Source organism: Podarcis melisellensis (genome assembly GCF_964234715.1).
Source record: "Podarcis melisellensis genome assembly, chromosome: 6".
NCBI lineage: Eukaryota > Metazoa > Chordata > Lepidosauria > Squamata > Lacertidae > Podarcis > Podarcis melisellensis.
Genome location: NC_138538.1, coordinates 29,977,483 through 30,000,575, shown reverse-complemented (window position 1 = coordinate 30,000,575; position 23,093 = coordinate 29,977,483). Strand labels below are relative to the sequence as shown.

General features: G+C 43.3%; 1 protein-coding gene across 4 annotated transcripts in view; it reads left to right on the top strand.

Annotated features, from left to right (window-relative positions):
* MTCL2 (microtubule crosslinking factor 2) overlaps positions 1-23,093 on the top strand; it is a 78,821-nt gene that overhangs the window by 45,235 nt on the left and 10,493 nt on the right. For 2 of the 4 annotated variants that reach the window (XM_081915925.1, XM_081915922.1), the window contains exons 4-10: positions 1,384-1,446; positions 8,416-9,645; positions 10,632-10,805; positions 11,225-11,350; positions 12,780-13,010; positions 14,227-14,334; positions 15,969-16,139. In XM_081915925.1, the coding sequence (XP_081772051.1) occupies positions 1,384-1,446; positions 8,416-9,645; positions 10,632-10,805; positions 11,225-11,350; positions 12,780-13,010; positions 14,227-14,334; positions 15,969-16,139 (2,103 nt within the window). The remainder of the gene's footprint in view (positions 1-1,383; positions 1,447-8,415; positions 9,646-10,631; positions 10,806-11,224; positions 11,351-12,779; positions 13,011-14,226; positions 14,335-15,968; positions 16,140-23,093) is intronic. The other 2 variants (XM_081915923.1, XM_081915924.1) reach the window with 2 other exon arrangements.

Below are 23,093 nucleotides of genomic sequence, written 5' to 3'. Positions count from 1 at the left end.
ACCATTTTTGTATTTTAATAAAGTTGTGACCAAAATTATGCCAAAAACCTTAAACAAAAAATTATGTGTGAAGTGTGAATTTTTTTGGGGTGGTATTGTGGGACTCAACACGCAACGAGATATACACTGCATTACCATACTTTTCAGTCGCATGGCCATTTCCTTCACTGGCCCAATCTCACTGGGCTCCATTGAAAGTGGCAAGCCTCAAGAAAAGCCTTCTCAGCTTCACTTATACTGAATTCCTTCACTCTTTCTGCTTGGATTCTCATGAAATGGTCAAAGTTTAGTGAAGCCTTGCCAGTCTTAGGAAATGTCTTGTCAGTTTCCTTTTTAAAAGTTAAGTACTACAGTGGTACCTCGGTTTTCGAATGTAATCCATTCTGGAAGACCATTTGAGTTCTGAAACATTCGAAAACCGAAAACTCAACAGCCGACAGCTAGGCCCCAGGATCTCATACTCAGCGGAAGCCGCGTGGCATGTTTGACTTCCGAGGTGCGTTCAAAACAGAAATATTCATCAACTGAGATGTTCGAAAACCGAAGCAGCACTGTATTATGCATACTATTGCTGTTGGGCAAAAATACTCTCTCTCTCTTTTTTTAAGGGTGGGGGAGTGGAATCTCAGACCGTTACAGACTCCAGCCATGTCAGTTTCTACAGAAGTTTGTGGGTGAAGGATAATGCCCCTACTCACGGTGATAGAAAAGGAGGAGGAATATGTTAAGGACTTGTGCCTGTTAATAGCGCCTCAGCTCGTTTTCTAGTTTTTTTAATTCCATTTTTGTGTGTGTTGAAAGATTATTACAAAGTTAATATCTGAGACATTACAATATAATACAGCACCATTAATTTTGTTGCTAAATTATATGTGTCATTCAATAAATACAAAACATACAGAATTAAACTCATATGATTCTGGGAGTAAAAATGTTTTTAAAAAAGGAAAGCCCCTAAAAGTACTCCCAGCTGGCGACTGGATCAACAAACTTTAGGATTTGGCTTTAATGTCAAAATACTATATAAGCTCAAGAGAAATGGGCCTAAAATAGAATAAATTTGTGGAAATGCAGACTCTTTCTATAATATATTGCTTGGTATGGTTTTGATAAGTCCTGAAGAACAAAGAAATATATGGGTTGTAATAAAAGACAATATGGTAGGATATAGTGATGAAGTTATGAAAATGAATACTTTGATTAAATATCCATATAATTCACAATATTTCATTAATGAAGGGCTCATATTACTTAAACGCATTGCCTCTTTAACAGATTCATCACGTAAAAATTATTTTGATCAATGTGTGCAACGTATTGTGAAACTTTGCTGGAAATAAATTCAGTAAATAACTATCCTTTGCATTACCTCTTCTGTTTCAGAATTCTCTGAAGAAAAGAGGAGCACGTTCTCTTGGGAAGACAGACAAGAAGTCATCTGTCCAGGTACCTAACACCTTCCTGCAAAGCAGCTTGCAAAATGCGCTGCCATAAGGGCTGAACTGCTGGGCACTCGTGTAGTTGCTTCACCTTGTACCTGAGGACGACATTCTCTTTCTCTTAACCCCATCAAGGGAGACCCTGCAGCTCACTGACAGAACAACACACTTTGCATAAAGAGCGTCCCAAGTTCCATCCCTGGCACCTCTAGTGAAAAGGAACATTGCTAGCAGGGCTGAGAATGATCATAACCTGGAGAGCCACAGCTAGTCTGAGTAATAGACCAGTAGGTAATGGTCTATGTGCAACAGTGAGCTGACTTAGCATCTGGCTACTTCAAAATGTGCATTTGGGCTGGTCTTCAATTCTTGAGGAACAGATATGTGGAATGTGTTTGCCTTAGCAAACGTTAGTTGTCTTAACACCAGCTGCTGGAATGTATCTCCCTGGACTAGGTATATTCAGCTTATTGTGTACATAACCTGGCATAGGGAGCCAGCCCTATTCCCCCTAGCAAGAAAGTTGGGCAAATATCTTTTTTTCAAGATAAGGAGGGGATAGAACTGACCATTTCCCCTAATTATTTTCTCACCATAGAGGCCTGGGTAGTGGACCCACCATGCTGGTATGCAGCGCAAGTTCGGGATCTTTTATTTTTTATTTTGTAGGCAAGCAAAGCAGAGAGCCCTGCCTTGTTTCTCTTGCAAAAGATGCCACTTTTAGCTGTTAGGGTTCATGCAGAGGTGTGCGCTGTAAGAGGAATAGGCAACAGGCCTTTGAATTTTCAAACGTTCCAGCATGTCCACCTGCTTCGGCAAATTTACCAGTTGCAACAAGCTCTGGCAAATAAATATTTTTACTTTCTGAAAAGTGAAAGGTTATCCTATATGCCCTCAAGTGCAGCTGGTACCATGATGCAAAGGATAAAAGCTGATGTTGAAACTGTGCACCAGTGGCATTTTTGTTTCTGTGCTTGTGCAATTTGTTTTTTTTATACGGAAAGGTACTGACCACATTTTAATCAGGTAGAAGAACAGGCTGGCAATTTATATTTTTATTTTAAAATTGCCTTTGCATTCGATTCTTGGATTCTAGTGGTTAAAAGCTCTGCATTGCGTTGGTTGACCCTGAGTAGCAGTGGAATATCTGGAATACATTATCCAAATCCCCTGTAATAATGCCAGGGGGGTGGCATTAGAAAGAAGCAGAGATGCAAAGGAAATAGCTTGGTGACAGAATAAAACAAAGCTGGAATGAATTCCAGTCCACTGCGTTGCATTGGTAATTTTTAAATTGAGTTCCTGCCCCTCTCGAAGCCCGAATTGAAACCAAAATTAAAATTGTATTCAGAATACAACCATTTGTTACACAAATAACTAGGGGAAATACGCATGGTTCTGCTGAAACTTCACACATTCCTCATTTTGGCCAGTTAACAGTGATCTGGCAAGTATATTCATGCTTTTGTCCAGATACCTTTAAGGAACAATAGCACCTATGCATGCTTATAGCACATGATAGATTGAAGGAGTGGTAGACTTATCATCTTCACAGGAATAATTATAGGCATGTCTCCCTCAAATGCTGGTATAACAAAGACCAAGGTTTGTCCTGTAATATACACTGCAGCTTTATATACCATAAATGTTGATGAAAGGATAGGGTCATAATCATTAGCCTCCACCACACACTAGGAAGAGTTCTGAACTGGGTGTGGGTTGATGGGTGAGTTTTATTAATGGTATTTTAGCAGAGCTTAAATATTAGGCAATGCATATGAAGTGCTTTCCATGTGGGAATTTACAGTGTTTGAAGCAGTCCTTTTGAAGATCCTCCATTTGTACAGTTATAAGAAGTACTATCTGAACATCTGGAAAGATGATCTAGTCCGTGTTGCATCAGTGCTTTCCCTTTTCTCACACTTCTATTATCAGGCAAAGAGAATAATTATCTGTAGGGAGGATGTAGCGTCCTAGGAGAAAGTTTATACACTGTAATCTGAGTCTGTTTGAATTCCCAGTCTCCTCACTCTTCCTGAGAGTTCTTAGACTTCCTGTTCACCTATATTGGTCTGCTGCACTTAAATATATGAATAAGACTATTATGTACACACACACACACACACACACACATTTTTGCAAGCATGCTCCGCACAACCCCCTTTTTTGGCAAAACATCTAGCTACATATAAATATATGATTTGTGTGAAATGAAAAAGAATCTTAGCAGAAAATTACAAGGTCCATCTACCTTCTCTGTGCAAATGCCTGGTGGTCATATGTTTAATTGGTGGCTCCAGGCTGATAGATTAGCAGTTGTTGAGTACAAGTAAAATATTGTAGCTAAACTTTCCGTGTAGATGTGCTTGGATTTCTATGTCAAAAAAATGCTCTTTGAATAAATAACACAAATATGGCCAGTGTTCAAAAATCACCTCCATTTAAATGCTTTATGCAGTTTGCCAAATTGCACGTGGTCTGTTTCTTTAAATCCAAAAAAGAGGGAAAGGGATGGGAGGCATGAAGAAGTATTGTTGAAGATATGGATATATATATAGAAGAGTGGAGAATGGGATTGGGACCAGGATTAAATTTGTGCTTTGTCCATTTGACTCATACCTTCTTTTTGGACTCCTGAGTTTTATAGGATATCTTTCATGTTGTTTGTTTTGGATTTTAAATTGTATTGTAAACTTCCTTGAGATAAATGTTCAAGAAGGGTGGGGTAAATAGATCCTGGTAAACAGATAGCAGCTGTTGTTAGAAGGAACAGTTTAATACATATACAGTGGTGCCTCGCAAGACGAAATTAATCCGTTCCGTGAGGCTCTTCGTATAGCGGTTTTTTTGTCTTGCGAAGCAAGCCCATTGACAGCTTAGCGGATTAGCGCTACAGCTGTCAAGCGGCTTCCAGCGATCAGCTGTTAAGCGGCTTATCAGCGGAACAGCTGATAAGCGGCTTAGCAGCTTAAGAAAAGGGCGAAAAAAGCCAAAAAAAAACCCGCGGGGGGATGCAAGATTTTTTTTGTCTTGCGAAGCAACCCCATAGGGGAATTCGTTTTACGAAGCGCCTCCAAAACGGAAAACCCTTTCGTCTAGCGGGTTTTTCGTCTTGCGAGGCGTTCGTCTTGCGGGGCACCACTGTACAACAGGTCTTTTCCTCCCACTACCAAAGAAGCCGTATTCCATGTACAGTCATAACTGTGTAGATTCCTAGATCCCCTGCACTTAATCACCTAATCAAAAGCAAAGCTTTCCATGACTGTTACTGTTTTACTTCCACAGTGCATTCTGAGTCCCACATTCAGAAGAAAATTAGTTCCTTTCAAAACGGATTTTTCATATAAGGCATTTAAGAGGAGTAAGTCAATTCACCTGCTCATCTCTTCAAATCTGTATGGCTGAAGGAGGCTACTACTACTAGTAGTAGTAGTAGTAGTAGTAGTAAAATTCATCGTTGCCGGGCAGGCTCCCTGATTTGGTATTAAATCTCCAAACTGGGAGCACTAGAGCTACAATGCCCATATCCATATGGCCTCAGCCTGAAGTCTTCTTCACATTTGAACCCCTTGAGGGATGTTCAAGCATTTGAAAACCAGGCTCCAAAAGCATTAAGTTTTGTAAGTTACTTTGCTGTGCAGGGTTTCCATTGAACCTTGGTGTGGAGGCTGTGCTTAGAATTCCAAAGCAGCATGAATGCTCACATGAATGCATCAAACGATAAACAGTCACTGTCTTCTCTTCTCTTTCATGTGAGATTTTTCTGTGCCTGGATCTGGTGCAGTGAATTTTTTGCATGCGCAAGGACAACAATGCAGGACATTCTAGAGAGTTAATAATAGCTGCCTTTTTCAACTGTGGCTGATGCAATGTCAGGCCTGACTGTTGCAACTGAATGTTCACACTGTATTGGCCATCTGGAAAGGAGGCATTGAGTGCCTGGTGGAGAGTTTCTTTTCTGGGGAGGAACTTGGCAGCTTTTTCTCTCCCTCAGTGAGCTATGGAAACAGGAAATGAACTAATTTTATAACCAAACAGTCATTTCTTATGAGGTAATATTCCTTGAGGGGAAAATTCAAATCCTCAGAGTTCCACAGGGAATTTGAGCAAATAAGTCTCCAAACAGTATAGTATTTCCTAACGGTTTGGAGGGCGGGGGTTGTGGGGCGGGGGGAGGCGTTGGGAGATCTGTGAGAGCAGAGCGGGGATTTCTCTCTGCTCTTGTAGGGAAGAGAACAGATTCAACCGTTAGCAATGTGTAGACAGGGCTTTAGTCACAGTTATTTGGCTCTGTTTTTGGAATGAGCCAGAAACACACTCCCAACTGTAAAAGCTGACTTCCTCCTTCCCTGCCATGTCATGGGGCCTTTCAAAAGGGAAATGTTTTCCTCTGTTTCAGCGCGTTGCTCCGCCTTCGAGGTGAATTCACACATACAAAAACCGTGCCTTGGTTTCATCTGTGGGGTTTATTTAGGAGCAAGCCCTCGTAAGACCCAGAAAGGTCAAAAGGGTTCTGTTTCCTTAACCTTACCCACTTCAACCCGCCCCCAGCGGTCCTACATAATCTTAGAGTTGATTCAAACATGCATTAAAAAAATGTATTGAACAGGCTGTCCTGACTTTGCCACTGAGTACTAAATGCATCATGTTTTTTGTGATCATGTGAACATAAGCATTTGGTGGGAGACTTGAAGATGACGCTAGGCTAGATGGAGAATTAGATACTTTGGAATTTGCTCAGCTCTCTTCTGTTTGCTAAATCAGTAACCAATTGCAAGTTGACTCCTTAGAATTTTTTCCTTCTCTTGAAACCTGGAGCACGACTAAACCTTTCCACTACTGAACCTTCGCCAAACTGGTTGTTAGTTCTGAAGGGTGCATAGAGATTTTTCTTTTTCTTTGCAGCTAATTGCAGCTTGGAGAGGAAGGATTCCCCTTGGGGAAACAGTTGATGGCCAAAGTGTTAAACTCTCAATTCCCCCACCCCAAGTGCAATTGTCCAAATCCAAATAATCCCCTGTGGCTTATTTTAGGAAAACAAAAAGGCATTGGGAGATCCAATCACAGATCACACACAACATATTTAGTGTGACTCTTGGGGCAATTACTGAAATCTTAAGGAAAGGAAAATTAAGAAGGGGGTAGGAAGAAACTACTGTGTGTTGTAGACAGTGATGGATCAGTTCATTTGCAGTTTGGGGGACAGGAGATAATATAATGATATGGAAAATGATACATTGTATCTGCTTCAGATCATCTCTGGTTCTCAAAGTCCTGTACTACACCCCCTCAGAGCCCAATATAGTCCATTAAAAATTAGTAGTACAGCTCTGGAAATATCACATGCAAAATAGATTATCTAGAATGTGGGTGATTCTGGAGCATTTGAGGCTCATTTATAGTATTTCTCTTTGTATGTATACAATTGTTGCTTTTAATAGCTGATCAGTTCTTTAATTTTGGGTGGAGAGTGTATTTCTTTTAGTATTTTGTTGGTGAATATATCAAAGGTATATGTTTAAAATTATTCAGATTGGTCCATCAGACTGACTGTCTCTCTTTCCCTAGCAAACCACCCCTCTTCATTCTGGGTTAAGTGCAGAATCTTCATCTGTATAAGATTCAAATTTTCAAAATTATGGGAGAGACGAATCTCTCTTCTCCTTGTGGGAGTGTTGTTCCTTTGGCTAGTGTTCGTCTTAGACAGCTGGGCTCTTTTAAGGATCTGTTTAAAATTGTAGCCCCAAACTCCAAACTAGCAATAAGTTCAGCTGAGCATAGTGGGGCTTTGTTCACACACATGGGAGTACACAGCATATGCATTTTCACATGATAGTAATATGAGGCAGGGTGATCTACTTGGGGAGTGACAAGTCTTCTCTACCCCAATTTTGGAGTTGGGGGCCCAATCTTATTCCCCTCTCATCTCCCCTCAGTTATTGAACTTCAGGAAAGACCAAATACTTAAGGAGTTCTGTGACAAGGCTTTCTTTGTTCGGAGCCATACCAATAAAAAACCCCTTGTGTTTGAGCTGGCACTTTTAATCCACAGACAAAATAAGCCTTATTTTATTTTTTCTTGAAAACAGTACCACAGATCATAGATGTAAATTGTACAGCCTAAAAATGCAGTCTTTGTGTGTCAGAGTTTAAGCTAACTTAGAGATGTGCAGCACTGTGGACCCAGGGCAAAGCTGTTCTCTTACTAGATTTGTTCATTCTGTTTATATTCTACAGAATGTAGCCCAAAGGACAAGTTTATAGAAATTGAAAAGTGTGACCATTCTGCCCTTGAGGACTGGAATGGCAAGGGAAACACACTATTTTCTATAAACTGTTGCCACTTGTGTCAGAAAGTTCCTGAGGGGACTACCTTGGGGGCAGAAGGGACCAGACTAGCTAATGCAGGGAGTGTCAAACTCTTAGGGTATCTGGAAACAATCAATCTGCAGTGTGTGTAGGAAGGCTCACATGTATATTTCAAAGGTAGTAAAACTGATACCACAGTAAAAGGAACTGATTCCGTATTGGGCAGGGCTAGCCAACATGGTGCCCTCCTGTTGTTCTTGGACTCCAATTCCCTTCAGCCCTAGCTAGCACAACCAGCGGTCAAGGATGATGGGAATTGTAGTCCAGCTAAATCTGCCAGGCAACACATAGGCTACCCCTAGCATAAGGTCTACGAAACTTTCCTCCACTCAGGCAAAAGGGAAGCAAGACAATATTCCAGGATCATTGAGATAAAGAGGTTAATCACCGGAAACAAACAAAATGGCCAGCAGATTTTGCTTCATCTTGGCTTGCCTGTGTGACATGGATGTAGATGTTACAAAGTTCAAGTATGTGGATTGTTAGTTTTAACCATCATGCCATAATAAAGGTTAGTCTCAGGGATAATCTGTTTTGCACAGAGCATCCTGCCGAAAGTGTCATTTTTAGTAATGCTTGCACCGTTTGTACCTTTCTTTTATGCTAGGAGGACAGCGCAGACCTCAAGTGTCAATTGCATTTTGCTAAGGAGGAATCTGCTCTGATGTGCAAGAAACTGACCAAGTTAGCCAAAGAGAACGACAGTATGAAGGAGGAGCTGACGAAGTACAGATCCTTGTATGGGGACCTGGAGAGCTCCCTCTCCATAGAGGAACTGGCTGACTCCCCTCATTCCAGAGAGGCAGAGCTAAAAGTCCACCTGAAGCTTGTAGAGGAAGAAGCCAACATCTTGAGCCGGAGGATAGTAGAGCTTGAGGTTGAGAACCGAGGGCTGAGAGCAGAGATGGAAGACATGAGGGGCCAAGGAGACAAAGAACTCTTAGGGCAAGACATCCGGTTTGCCTTCTCCATGACAAACTGCGGGGACTCTGGGGACAGTGTGGTGGAGCTCAGGCGGCACTTGCAGTTTGTGGAGGAGGAGGCAGAATTGCTGAGGCGCTCGCTGATGGAGTTGGAGGAGCAGAACAAGCTCCTCATGAATGAGCTCAATAAGTACAAGTCAGACCATGACCTGGACATCACTCTGTCTGAGGACAGCTGCTCAGTGATTAGTGAGACCTCCCAAGAAGAACTGGCCACGGCCAAGGTCCAAATCAGTGAGCTAAGTGGCAAGGTTAAGAAGCTCCAGTATGAGAACCGTGTCCTTCTCTCCAACTTGCAGCGCTGTGACCTTGCTTCCTGCCAGACCACTCGACCCATGCTGGAGACAGATGCTGAGGCTGGTGACTCTGCCCAGTGCATCCCAACGTCGCTTTGGAGAGAGGTGCCCATTGGGGGAGAGAATGATGCCAAGGAGAGAGCACCTGGCAACGGCTTTAGCAAGTCGCATGAAAGCAGCCCCTGCAGGCTTCTCAAGTCCAAGGACTTTGAGACCCTCCTTGACATCAGGGACCAGGCTGCGCTTGTCAGCAAAGCCATTGATGTCCTGATCTCTGATGCCAATGGCTTCACCTCCAGTCTCAAGCTCTGCATGGACAACGACTGTGCAGAGCTGGTGCTGAGCGAAGCCATGGATAATGAGAGTATGACTGACTCTAAGCTGATCAGTGCCATTTTGATGAGGCTTGGGGTCCTTCAGCAAGAACTAAACACCTTCATGAGGAAGGTGGACTACATTGGAGACCACCTGAAAGACCAGAAGGACTCCTTGCCAAGCGCCAGCTCCCAGGATTCCACAAAAGAGGCTCTGCAGAAAGTTCATGGCTCTGAATTCCAGGTGAGGCTTTTCCTGAGACGTCAACAGTGACTCCCTGGCAGTGATTATTGCTTTATTTGCCCATGCTGTTTTCTCCTGCTTTAACAATTCAGAACCTGGCCCTGTTAATGTAACTTCCCTTTTCTGCCTCTCTTTTCTGAAATGATAACTAACAACTGGCTCACTGCATGGAACTGTGGCTAGTGACAAGGTAGGACTCTGGTTTAGTGGAGTGTGCATGAGGCAGGAGGAAGATTGCTTTGAGAAGTGGAAACCACATTACAGCTGCTGCTGAAGAATTATTTAGTACCAGCTGCAGTCCATCATCATCTGGGGGACACTAAGTTGGAGAAGATTGGTCTAGGACAACAGCAGCTAGTGGAGCATCACTGCACACCTGGCCTCCTGGCAATTGAATTGCTACTGCTTGCAGGTAGTGGCATTGTATGGGCTGCATCGGCAACAGCACCGCATTGATGCCACCAATGTGCCCACACAGTACCAGGCTCCCTTCCAGTTCATCCTTTCTGGTAAACGGTACTGCTGCTGTTTCCAGGAGGCCAGGTACATGCTGCTGCCATTTCCTATGGCTGCTTCTGATCTAAGGTAAGACCTAAGAAAGGGAAGGGGACCTGGGGAAGGGTTGCAACCTCCTGAAGCACACTCCAGTTTTTCAGAGTTCTATTTTTGTGCATGCTCCTGCCCCCCCTTCCTCCCTCAACTAGTCCCACCCCAGGCACTGCATGGCACCATAACTGGTGTTTGCACATTTTTTCCCTCTCTCTCTTTTCCCCCCTTCCCAAACAATCCAGCCCACGTGTCTGCTCATTTTGTGTCTCCTTTTGTTTACCACTTTGTCTTCTGCCATGGTAGTGAAGTTCCTCCTCCTCTTCATCCTTTTTGTTGTCTTGTAGCTCTTATTGTTCCTGAGACCCATTGTTTTGTTTGTTTTTTCTTTTCTTTTCTGCTCTTTTGGTTTGTTCTCATTAACTTGCCCATGCATGCAGCAGTCTGACTTTAGGGAGCCCCCCGACTGGGACATCACGGAGAGCAGGACCTCTGATCTCTACCGCAGTAGCAGCAGCAACAGCACCGCCACCATGGATGTGGATCCCAACATGGAACTTGACAGGAGCTACAAGTCATATCAACCAGAGGAGAAGGACTCCTATGTGTCTGAGGTAGGTGTCAAAGTATGTGATTATGTTCCCAAGGGGAGGCAAGAAGGCTGGAAACTCCAGGGAGAATAAGTTGACTGCAGAAATACTAGATCAACACATTTCATGTGGATGGAAAAAAGAATGGCATGGCCCATATACAAATCTTGTGTTACCTACATGACAAGTGAGAAACAGGTGGACATGGCTGGAGACTGGGGAAATAGCCTAATGGGCTGAATTTGACCTACAGATTGGAGGTTCCTCACCATGACAACAGGATGTTACATACAGGCTAAGGTCACTCCCTGTAAGAAGTTGGCTGTTTTTCCATGGGCCTTTAATAAAAATGTTTTTTTTTAAAGAAAAGACATGGAGAGATTAGTTTTTGCAAGGATGACCTACCTGACTGTTGTTGGCTTTGATTAAACTATTCCCCACAGATCAAAGAATTGCAACTGGTCCTTTCAGAGGCTAATGAGAGCTTGAGGGGCCTACAAGAACAGCTCTCCCAGGAGAGGCAACTGAGGAAAGAGGAAGCAGAGAACTTCACCCAGAAAATCTGCCAGGTCAGTGAGATTTGCCTGGAGCCACTCTCCAGGCTGGAAGATGAGACATGCAACAAGAGTACAGGAGGGACTAAAGGCACAGGGCTTAATCCCTCCCATTACTTCAGGCACATCCTAGTGCAGCATTGTATGAAAGCCCAAAGCAGCTGCTACCTTGTTTGGCTGCCAGGAAAGAGGCAAATGCTTCCATATGACCCCTCAGCATGCTGAGAGTACATTATCCATAACAAGCACGCTCTGAAAACAAACCTGAACTCGTCAGTCCTCTAGCAGCCAAGCAGAATTGGTGGAGTCAGCTATGGGTTCCCTAGCTTCCATATAAAGATAGCCATTCTTTGTGAGACCTCTTCTGTCTCTCAAATCTCTCTCAAACTTGGAAGCTGGATGTTGGAAGATTCAGAACAGACAAAAGAAAGTACTTCTTCGCACAGCCCACATAGTTAAATCGTGGAATTTGCTTCTGTGGGTTATAGTGATGGCTGTCAATTTGGATTAGCTTAAAATACTGCTAGAGAAATCCAAATTGAGTTATTAATGGTTACTAGGCATGAAGTCTGTGTTCTGCTTCCACTCTTGGAGACTAAATACTTCTGTTGCTGGGGATCCCAGGTGGAGAGAGTGCTGTTGTCCTGAGGTTCTGCTTCCCATAGGCATCTGTTTAGCCAAGGTGAAAATAAGAGTGCTGGACTAGATGGACCTTCAACCTGATTCAGCAAGGTTCTTCTTCTTCTCTTGCCCACTTTGTTCTGAGTGATGAGTGGCAATCACTAGAATCCTCTAGTCAAGTCTGGAACTTAGCTATTTGCCCAGATGCATCAGCCACAGCAACGTGCCAGTAAAATATTGTGGCAAAAGGCCATTCATGGGAATTATTAGTCCGACCTCTGGGTGTATTTTACCTGTGAGTATTGTATTTAGGCAACAGACATGAATTGCAGCTGCCTGGGAAATACAGTTGATAAACACAAAAGTAACAAGCCCAGAATTCTGGGATTTCTAGCTGCAGAAATTTTGGGAAGCATTTGAAGTGTCAGTGGAAAGCTCAAGACATTTACTGAGTTGGAAGTTTGAGATGGGGATGATGATGATGATGATGACTATGTCCTAGCCCAGAAGCCATCTTTGTGGTTTTTCATTTATGTAACCCCCGACATATGCTCATAAACCAATGGTGCTTCTATCCTTTCTCTGTCTGCTACCATCCTGGTCCTTTCCAAAATACCCATTCCCCCCCTAAAACTAGTCATAGCCCCAAAACTGAGCAGCTAAAGTGAACTTGTGAAAATTCTTTTATAAAGGATGTGAATGCCTGTGTCTCCAGACTTGGGAGTTTCTTTGCTCAGCAATCCTTGATTATTTTGGTGTACTCACCCTGTTACTTCACTCCATATAACAAACCTACTTTCCATCTCTTCCCATCCTCTGTCAGCTGAAGGAAGATCACCAGAAGGCCCTCTTGAGGCGAGAATTTGAGCTGCAGAGCCTGAACCTACAGAGGAGACTGGAGCAAAAGTTCTGGAGCCAGGAGAAGAACCTTCTGGTGCAGGAATCCCAGCAGTTCAAGCAAAATTTCTTGCTCCTTTTTATGAAGCTCAAGTGGTTTCTGAAGCATTGGAGGCAGGGAAAGATCCTACAAAATGAGGGCAATGACTTCTTAGAGGTATGGCAGGCTTTGAGCATGAGCTTCTCTGCTGACTAGTCAAAAGTATACTTCTGACATTATAGCAGATAATTCTGACCTTTTGTTTTAATCATGTGTTTTTGCTTCTATTAATTGTTTTGAGTTTGTTTTTCTACACTTGAATAAATTGCATAGATAGCCACAACCCATGTATTTTTGCTGTATCACTTACAAAGAGAAGGGAAAGAAACAGAGTGAATGAGGCTGCAATAATAGTGTGGATGAACTACATCACAGGTGGCTAATTTGTGTCCCTCCAGATGTTGCGGTATTATAACTCCCAAATTCTTTGACCATTGGCTACTGCTGGGCCATATGGGAGGTGGAGTCCAACAACATCTGGAAGCCACAGGTTAGCCACTCTTAGACTACATATTATGTCTCCTAGATAGCAATGGGTAGTATCCTGGCTTCTCTCTTTGGGCTCTATCAAAACTTGCCAAGAATGAGGCTCATATCAGCTCCAATTTATCAGTTGTTTCCTGTCTTCCACATGACCTTCTCAAGAACTGCTATCTCGCCTTTAGCATGTAAGCTGCTTTCTCAACTGTGAATAAAGTTCAGCTTGGTGAAAGTCGGCTGCTGAAATACAAGGCAGTTTCACTCATGAGGCTTCAATGCACTTTGTTTTAGATTATTCATGAAAAAGTGAGGTTCTTCACAGAAATATGAAGTCTCTACATTGTCTCTCTGTTTGTTCAGTTTCTCCTCTGCTGCATAAACTACATTTATAAGTGAAACGGAGAATCACAAGAGAGGCATAAATGCACTTTTTAGTGTCACAGATTAAATTGCTCTAAGAGAAGTGACTCGCAAGGCATATTTTCATAAATTTAGTGATTGAAGACTTGGGAACAACAACCTCTTGGCAAACTAGGCTAGCATGGAATCCAACAGACGGTTCTGCTAGGCACAGATGTGCAGAAAGGTACCTGAGACAGAAGCACAAAGAGGAGAATGCTGTTGAAAGTCACTGTGTTGATGTGACACAGAAGCATCTCTCAAGGGTGCACATTCCTATCTTGTTACAGTCTGTATCCTTTATCTCATTGTTAATCATCCTAAACCTGTTACCTCTGTTTAAAGGATCCAGTAGGTCAGGCTACTACTGTTGGGTCCTTTTCTATGCACAAAGCACTAGGATGCAGCCCCTGAAGCCTTCCACTCACTACTTGCCCTGCCCTGTGCTTTCCAGGTGAACAGCATGAAAGAACTGTACCTGCTAATTGAAGAGGAGGAGCTGAACCCCCAGCAGCAAGCAGATAACAAGATGTGTATCAGAGATACCTGGTCTCAGGACTCGGTGAGATGTGATGAGGTGCCCAGCTGGGGGAATTTTCTTCCTGCTTGGTATGCAGTGAAGAAAGTTCCCCACAAAGAGCACTTAGGCCTGTAACTCCGTGGCAGCTGAAGATCCGTGGCATCTCCCATTAAAAGGATCAGGTAGCAAGTGGTAGCAAGACCTCTCATTTCCCGAGACCCTGGAATTCTGCCAGTCACAGAAGACAGTTCTGGGATAGGAGGACAAATAGTGTGGGCTGAGTCCAACCAAGTTGTGCTGGTGGAACAACTTCTGTCTGTGTAACAGGAGTTCCTATCCCTCTGCTCTTCCCAGGTACCTTTTGCACCCCACCCAGATTTGGAGGTGCAGACCTGTGCAGATCTGGGAGGCGGTGCTTGGGGAGAATAGAAGGAGGGGAAGTTCTGTTGTGCAAATCATTCCGCTCGCACAGCGACTTTATTGGATGCTCCCCAAAGGCCTGCATAGAAGACAGCTTCCTATGTCTGTTCCTGAGACTTAGACCCTAAGTAATCCTTTGGTTTGCATGGAGCACCAAAGAAGGGGAGGCGGTTTGTGCAACTTTTTTTTTTTTTTTTTTTTACCGTCCAGGATAATTTCCCCTCTCTTGTACCTCACACTCTCTCCACCCCAGAGGAGGAGGGATGAGGGCAACAAGTGGTGCACTCCCTGACGAAGAGGGGCTCATTCTGTGAAGCTGATTGTAGCAGCAGTGCAATTAATTAATTAAAGAACCCTTAGATGGACATCAGTGGTACCCACTGAGAACCAACGGAGGGGTAAAGCTGGAGCACAAGTTGCTTAGAAGGCATGTCTATCCAGACCGTGCCACACTCTTCAGCCACCATAAATGCTAGAACTGTTCTCTGATGTCCACTCTGTTTTGTTTGTTTGGAGTATTTACTCTTGCCCCCCCCCCGGAAATTTTTTTGCCAATGCCCATGTGTGCAAAAAGTCTTAGATATTCATTAGATCCAGGGAAGATGTTCTTCACCAGCATTTTTCTGGCTGCTGATTCAGTAACTACTTTGTTACTCAGCTCAGTTTAACCTGGGCTGCTTATTTCTCCTGCTTTTTAACCAATCCCCACAAACCACAGAGAAGTACTTTGAGGCTGGGCAGGGCACAGATGTCTGCTTTTGCTCACCCTAAACTACTTTTCCTATGAACTCCCAACTCTGAGAGAAGTGGCATAGTTTAAATTCAGTTTTTTGTTGTTTTTTTAAATCAGTTAATGAGCTTCCTTATTGCATTTATTACTTTCACTTCACTATCATTTATATCTGACCCTTCCCCCAAGAAGCAGGCCCCCTCCCACTGCTTTTTTTAATAGCAATCCTGCCAAACAGGTTGGGCAGAGAGATTGTGATTGGCCCTTCAGAATGTTGAGTGTGGATTTGAACTTGGGTCTCTCCAGTCTTAGTCCAGCACCCTATTACACATGGGCTGTCTTGCAGGGGGTTAGACTAGATGACCCTTGGTGTTCCTTCCAGCTCTGCAATTCTATTATTCTCCTTGCCTTTAGAGTGCATGCTTCTCCTTCAAACCCCCTCTCCTTTTGACTGCATAAGGATTCTGAAAAGTGATGGCCGTTGTCTAGAACCTGGTACTTCATTATGCATTTTTTGTATTTCTAGCAGGCCAATGAGTATATCAAGACCCTATCAGACATGAAGGTGACCTTGAAGGAGCTGTGCACAGAGTTGCGCGAAGAGAGAAGAGGCATGAACGAGCTGCAGCAACAGTTTGCCAAGGCTAAGGCGACCTGGGAAATGGAGAGAACTGAGCTCAAGTGTCTCATCGCACAGGTCAGATATCCAAACATCACATTTTTACTCTCTCAAACTGCATAAATTTTATCTTCACTCTAAACAGGTAGCAGCTCACATTCTCTGTGCTACCTTGCATGCTTCAAATCATGAGCTTCATTTAGGTTTGGCAAGGGGTGGGCAAGTGCAAACCATAGTTTGCCGATTCATATGTAACAGGAAACAATGGCATGTCTGACCAAGAGTGATGGGGGCCATCAGGGGTTCATAAATGGATGAGGAAGCACATAAGCCCTATTATGCCATCATTTGGCATTATGTTTGGATCAGCCTGTTTCATGAGAGTTCTGTCACTGTATTGAGATCTTCAGTCATTTCTGATGATTTTGGGGCCATCGGGAGTGAAATAAGTGATGCTTTATGGTGAAGTGGAATACCCAAACTCAGGGCATGTTTTGATAAAGTGGGAATGGGTCCCACAGCTTGTGATTTGGAATTGGGCTTGGCTAACAAAAAAGATCCATTGTTTCTGAGACCCAATTATGAACCATTTTCATACTCCATTGTTATCCCAATGGAACCACTGGGAGGACAGTGTTGTATCTAGGTGGTACGTACATGAGATGCGTCCAGAAATGGATCAGGGTGTTCTGCTGCTTTTGTATTTATATATTTTTTTCTTTCTGCTATATCTAGTATATTATGCAAGAAAAGCCTTTTTGCCAGCCAGGATTAACATAATCTGGCACTCTGCCCTAGAGTGTGTTCTTGCAAAGAGGTAATAAAACTCAAGCTTCCTGACTGTAGCTGTGTGGGAGCCTGCTGCAGAAATGGCTGAGTGACAGTGCTTCTGACCAAGAGCTCCCTTCAGAGGAAGCTGTAAGCCAGCCCACGGGCTTTCCTTCCATGTGTTCTCATTTCTTGGTTGATGCACGAGGGAGCCTTCAGATATGTACAAAGAAGCAGCTGCAAACCTTGCCTTTGGCATTATGCCTTTACACATACAGCTGACTCATGAGGAGGGTTTCCTTAGCAGATCCTGTGGCTTTCCTAGGCTGCCTCCGCATCAACTAAGAAGAGTCTGTCCGCTCACAAGCAGCATGGCAGCATCTGGGCATCCTTTGTCCTCTTCCCTCCCACCCTCCCTCCTGTTAACACAGTGGCCTGTTCCATACAGCCTAGGGGTTGTCCATAGAGTGTAACCTGTGTTGTCCTCATGTGTGCACAATCCTATAACCACACGGCAGATGTAGCGCATGAACAGCACTGCGGTGCTATTTTTCATGATCTTGGTGGCACTTTTTCAAGTTGTCATGACAACAGATACTGGAAGTTGCATTTGTATCCAGGTATGCGCTGGGTCGCACATTGCATTCAGCACATAATTGCACCCTTGGGGCAGTTTGGCAACAACATATACAGTATAGCAGCTTTGGCTTATGTGAGTTGGGCTCTAGCAATACCACTATCCCCAGTGTGCTTGTCTTTTAAACCCTGATCTGTTAGGCAGGTTAAGGGTCATATAATAACTATGGGAGCATGTGGCATTGCCAGCTGTCCACTCTAGTTGTTATAAGAATTATTCTTCAGAAGAAAAGTATACAAGGACATTGCTCTAGGGCCCTTATTTCTCACGCCCCTCTTTGCTACCAGAGGTCCAGTGGTCTGTCAGTAAGAAAGAAGGGAGGAGGCAGGAGACTCTCTCCTTCTCTTCTGCACTTTCGCTGCTCTGTTTCTGCTTTCTTGTGTTCTGGTTGTTCCTGAACTCCATGTCCGTAAGCTGGATAAGATTTCCCCTCTAGGATAGGAAAACACCAACACATCAATATTTTGATAGTATGACAGCTACCTCTCCACATCGAAGAACCTTTTTCTTTAATGTGCCTTGGAGTTGATGTCTGGAGTTAACGTCTGGAGATCTGTCACCCTGACATCACAGAGCACATCTTCTGTCTCAAGTGTATTCACAGTCATGTAGGTGCATGCCCAGCATTAATGCTTTGAGTTGCTTATTCAGCAGCTTTCTAAATAACATGTGTGTTGAGCTTGGAGGAGCTTGGAAGGACGGAAGTGAGAAAAATGTGTCTGCCTCCTGGCTGGTTTTGTGGCTAAAATCAACAGTAACATCATCAGTCTTGGAGAAGGGTTGAGTCATCTCCCCTTCCACTTCCGTCACCCAGAAATAACTCAACCCAAGCACAAATTCACATCTTGCTGTGCATATAACACTTCCGGTTTTTTACCCATAGATGCAGAACAGCACTGGCAAAGACTCTGTCCTCATAAGAACAGTGCCATTCTGTTCTCTCCTGCTTTAAATCTGGTACCTTTCTAGTAGAATGTGAGTGAAATCCCATTAATCTTTCTGCAAAGGGGGAAACAAAACCTTGATTTTTTTTATAAAAAAAATAACAACCTGTTGTTGAGTTTGGGGCTTTGTAATCTCCTAAAGTCCTCCAGCAAAGCCTAAATGCAACCATTGGATGTGATCCTCTGGTTCCTTTTTCCAAAGCCCCTGTTTGCTTTTGTCCTTATGTTGCTATCCTGCGCTATTGTTTTTAAAGAGAGTTTCAAAATTCTATTGAAAAGAATGTTCAAATGCTTAATTTCTGAACAAGATCTGACACATCTGAGCTAGGCCCAATCTTAAGGAAAAAAGCAACTCATGTGTCCTGCCTGGATGGACCTGGGAGTTCCAGTGAGCCTTTGTCCCTCCCCCTAACCCCCCCCACTTCCTGTTTTGTTGCTCTTAGTCAGCTGGAGCAAGTGTGAATCCTCTTCTAGCTGGTTTTCGAGTGACTCTTCCTTCAAACAGCTCTTCTGTCTTACTGTCTTACTGTGGATTCCAAGGGAACTGGAGGATAAAAGCAGCCCAAATTTAAGAATACCGCTGATGCAAAATAGTCAGCTGAGAAGTGAAGTGTGAAGTCAAAATGATAGGATACTCTGCTTTCTGTGAACACAGATTAAGTGGATCGTTCAGGTTAACATAAAATGTGGAAAGGAAATGCTCCAACAGAAGACACTTTTATCTTCCTCCCTGCAACACTTCGGTATAATGGTGCTATATGGTTATCTTAGTGTGCTGCTTACTTTGAAATGCTAGAAGAATGACACATTCTCTGCTTCAAGATGGGGGGGGGGAGGGAGGACCATAATCTACAACACACACTGCCAGACTTGAAACTGATTCCAGAGGCTGCAGTCCGAACTGTGGCCTGTAAACCACCAGTGGTCTGTGAGTTTCACTTAGGTCTAAGGATTTGTGGTTGAAGACAAGAGACAACACATCCATTGCATTAAATATTGTTGGCCAGGCTCCTTTGGGAGGAAGGAGGAGATATAAATTGAATAAATAAATGATAATTCATACAGATTTTTAATTGTATATTCAGCACTTCTTTCATTTCTTATATTGCATTTTATTGCATTACAATTTGAATTCAATATATAAAAAGAAGCAACAAAAATACAATTAAATATCATATCACATTTAGCACTGTGCATCACAATTGCTATAGAAGGCAGAATAATCATTAAGTGGTCTGCCAAGGCTCAGCATTTTTCAAATGGTTCATGGGGAAGAAAGTGGTGGAACCACTGAGTTAAAAGGATAGGCATGCTGGGTGTATTCCTTGTCTTCAAACCAACCAATTCCACTTTTAGTTGCCTTTTGGAATATACTCAAAGCTTGCATCAAGATAATTGATCTCACAAGATTCCTGGTGATGACTGGGCTTATTATTGATGATCTGTCTTCTTAGGTGGGCAAAGGGCCATTCCATTGTCATAGAAATATCTGCTTTGTGGGCTTTCCCCTTAAGGAAGGCACATGCTTGGCCCCACCTTGCCTTCCAGCATCAATCGCTCTTGTCTATAAATACTCATCTTATAGCCAGCCAAGTGATCAGCACCACATGAAGAATTTGGGTGCAGCTCTTAAGCTGTTTCTATTTTAGCTTCTATTACTAACATCACCAGAATCTTAATGGCAGCAATTGAAGCTGGCTTTATTCATGCATTTTATTGATTCCCCTCCCTCCCTGCTTTGACTGAGATGAAAGGAAAGATACGCAGCATTATGTGTACCTTACCCAGGGTCTTTGGGGAAATAGGTTTGTTCAGAGGCAATTGATAGAAATTTTGTCCGTGTTCAGGGTTGTAGGGATCAATACTGATTGCTCTGGTCAAGCTGAACTGAGAAACGTGTGGTTTGCAGCACTGAGAGAAGTGGAACATGCTCCTGAGCAGGATATTACTATAGGTGTGATTCACCCCTTCCAACAAAGCCTAGGAAGCACATTTGAGTTACATTACTAAGGAAGTGTAAGGCTCATGGAACAGCAGTGAACAATCCAAACAAGAGTCAATTCTATAGACCTTGATGGGCAGGCCTTGCCAAAATATCACACACACACACTCCTATTCAAATTATAGATTTGTATATTTTCATTGCCAAACTCATTCCATGCTCCCCCCAACATGGAATGAGATGCAGTTGTTAAAATGAGGCTGAATCCATTCTTATTTGTGCACTAATACCAAAGAACCTCACTCTCTCATCATGACATAGAAGGAGGAGCTGCCATGAGCTGGGATTTCCTTCTCACCAGCATGGCTGATTAATTGAAGGTCTTGATCAGTCTCTGATTGGGAACTTTCTGGGGTACTAGTATTACTAATCATTCACCCTAAGGCTAGCTTACAACAATCTAAAGCACAGCATTAAAAATGGACACTGACAAAAAATGCAACCACAAAAAATTACTCATGAGTTGATGGTTTGCATGAATAACTGTTCACACAGATCAGAGATAATGCACAGCTTATCTATTTGAAGTATTAGCCGAACAAATACAAGTAGAGACCTGCCACAACTTCCTCAGAGTAGAAAACAGACATAGACACTTATTGTATTGGAGGAGAGCAGGCAGCGGGCTCCCAGTTTTCCCCCAGCCTAACAAATCTGACCCACTTCTTCCCCAGGTAGCCTTATATGTAGTGAACACATGCCAGCTTCTGCTTCTGGGAGATTCCTGCTTTTTAGGTTGCTAGCAATTCACATGCTACACATTGAATAGTTTGAGGAATTTGGGCAGGGAGTTGGGGGAGGTAATTTTTGCAAGCACATAAAAGTGTTTAGACTGCACCGCCTGAGCCCTCTACTCATGTATTTGGCTTTTCATCCAGATAGCAAAGTTTGTTAATGGACTATAAGTTGGCAAATAAGGAGCAGTTACCAGAAACAAATTCAGTGTGCCCAGACAATTGATAAATGTTGTGATAAAACAGATACTGCACCTACTAGAATAGTTTTCTAGGGCATGTCCAAATGGAACTGATGCAGAGCCTTGGGAATGCTATCCCTCTGCAACAGAGCTATGTGGAACACTTCGTCTTGCACTGGCATTGGACAGGATGCGCTTTCAATAGGAGCTCAGGTTGTACAGTGTGCACAGCTGACTCCCTATGCTAAGCATGGTATTATTCTAGGGCAGAAAAAGTGCCCAAGAAATGTAGAAACTGCTGCCTGGGTGAGTCCTTAGAACAGAGATGGGGAATGTATGGTCCTCCAGATGTTGGATTTCAGCTACTACCATTCCTTTCCATTGTCTAGGTACAACACCAGGAGAGCCACAGGTTTTCCAGCATAGCATTAGAAGATAAAAGTAGTGCTGTAACCAAGATACCACTGCGTATCCATTCTGCAAATCCAGGAGCATTTCTTGTTCCTAGTGTGGCTCCTCTGCACCCTTGTTCTGCCGTTGAATAGGCAAGTGGTGGGTGGGGGTGGGGATAAGGAATAGAGCTGCTGACGCATTAGTCCTTCATTGTCATAATCTCTCCACTTACTTATACAATGAGGTGGCAGCTCATGGTTGAGCCCTTGTAAATTGATGCTACTTTCTTTTTATTACAGCCTCATTTCAGCAGCTGCATGAAGACACATTAGGGTTATAATAATGAAGTCTCAAGTAATAACCCACTTGCTGGTACTTTGCTCTGGAGATGCCATTATTAGATCTTCCATGGATTCCCCCAGATGCCCATTATCTGTTTACTCACCCAGAATGGCATCTGCACTGAACTGCTGCTATGCATAAATGCAGCAAACATGTCCAATTATTATCTGATTAGAATAATCATTTCCTATTCAGCTGTCTGAGCTGTCAAGTGCCTGCGGGCCTGAGAAAGGGGGCTCCTAGAATGAGCTTGCTGTTCTCTGGAAGTGCAGTGCTGTGGCCTTTATTTTGTTGGGACATGCATTTAACTTGCACACCTAGTACGTCATGCTTGCCTCTGATCTCACACAGCTGGCACAATGGGTAGTATGCAAAGTGTTAACCCCAAGGATTCTCATTGCCCTTAATGCTAATCTCCCAGGCAGCAGTTATGTAACCAACTTCCTTGGCATCAGCATGCAGTTAGCTTGTTACTGGACACCCGAAAGCAGTTTTGGCAGAGGCTGCCGACTCACCTTCTGTCCATCATATACAAGGAAAGACTGTTGGAGAGTCTCTGACTCCTGGGTGACCACAACACCGGTATTCTGTTTGTAAGCTGATTACAAGAGCTCACTTGCTGAGCATCTTGATTTGGGGGCCTGGCCTGCTCAGAAGGGAATTGATTGCACTGTTGAGCCAATCATTCCCAAGGCATTTGTCTCTGTGTCTGCTTTGGAAGTCCCTTGATGCTGGCTCTTCCTTGCTATAGTTCACGCTTCCCCTTTCAGAAGTGGCAGTTTGCTGGGCAGTGTGGCTTTTGCAGTTTGCTGGGCAGTGTGGCTTTTATTGACTATATTTAGATCCACAAATGAAACACCCTTGTACTAGCCATGTCCTAATTGATATCAGTATGTTTGAGTAGCATGTTTCATCTAAAGATTCTACGATTGCTGTGAGCTATTCTGTTCCGTAAACAATTTCAGATTTCATGTTTCTTCCTCCTTTTTTCTACCTCTGAAAAGCATATTACCCATGGAGATGTCTACCA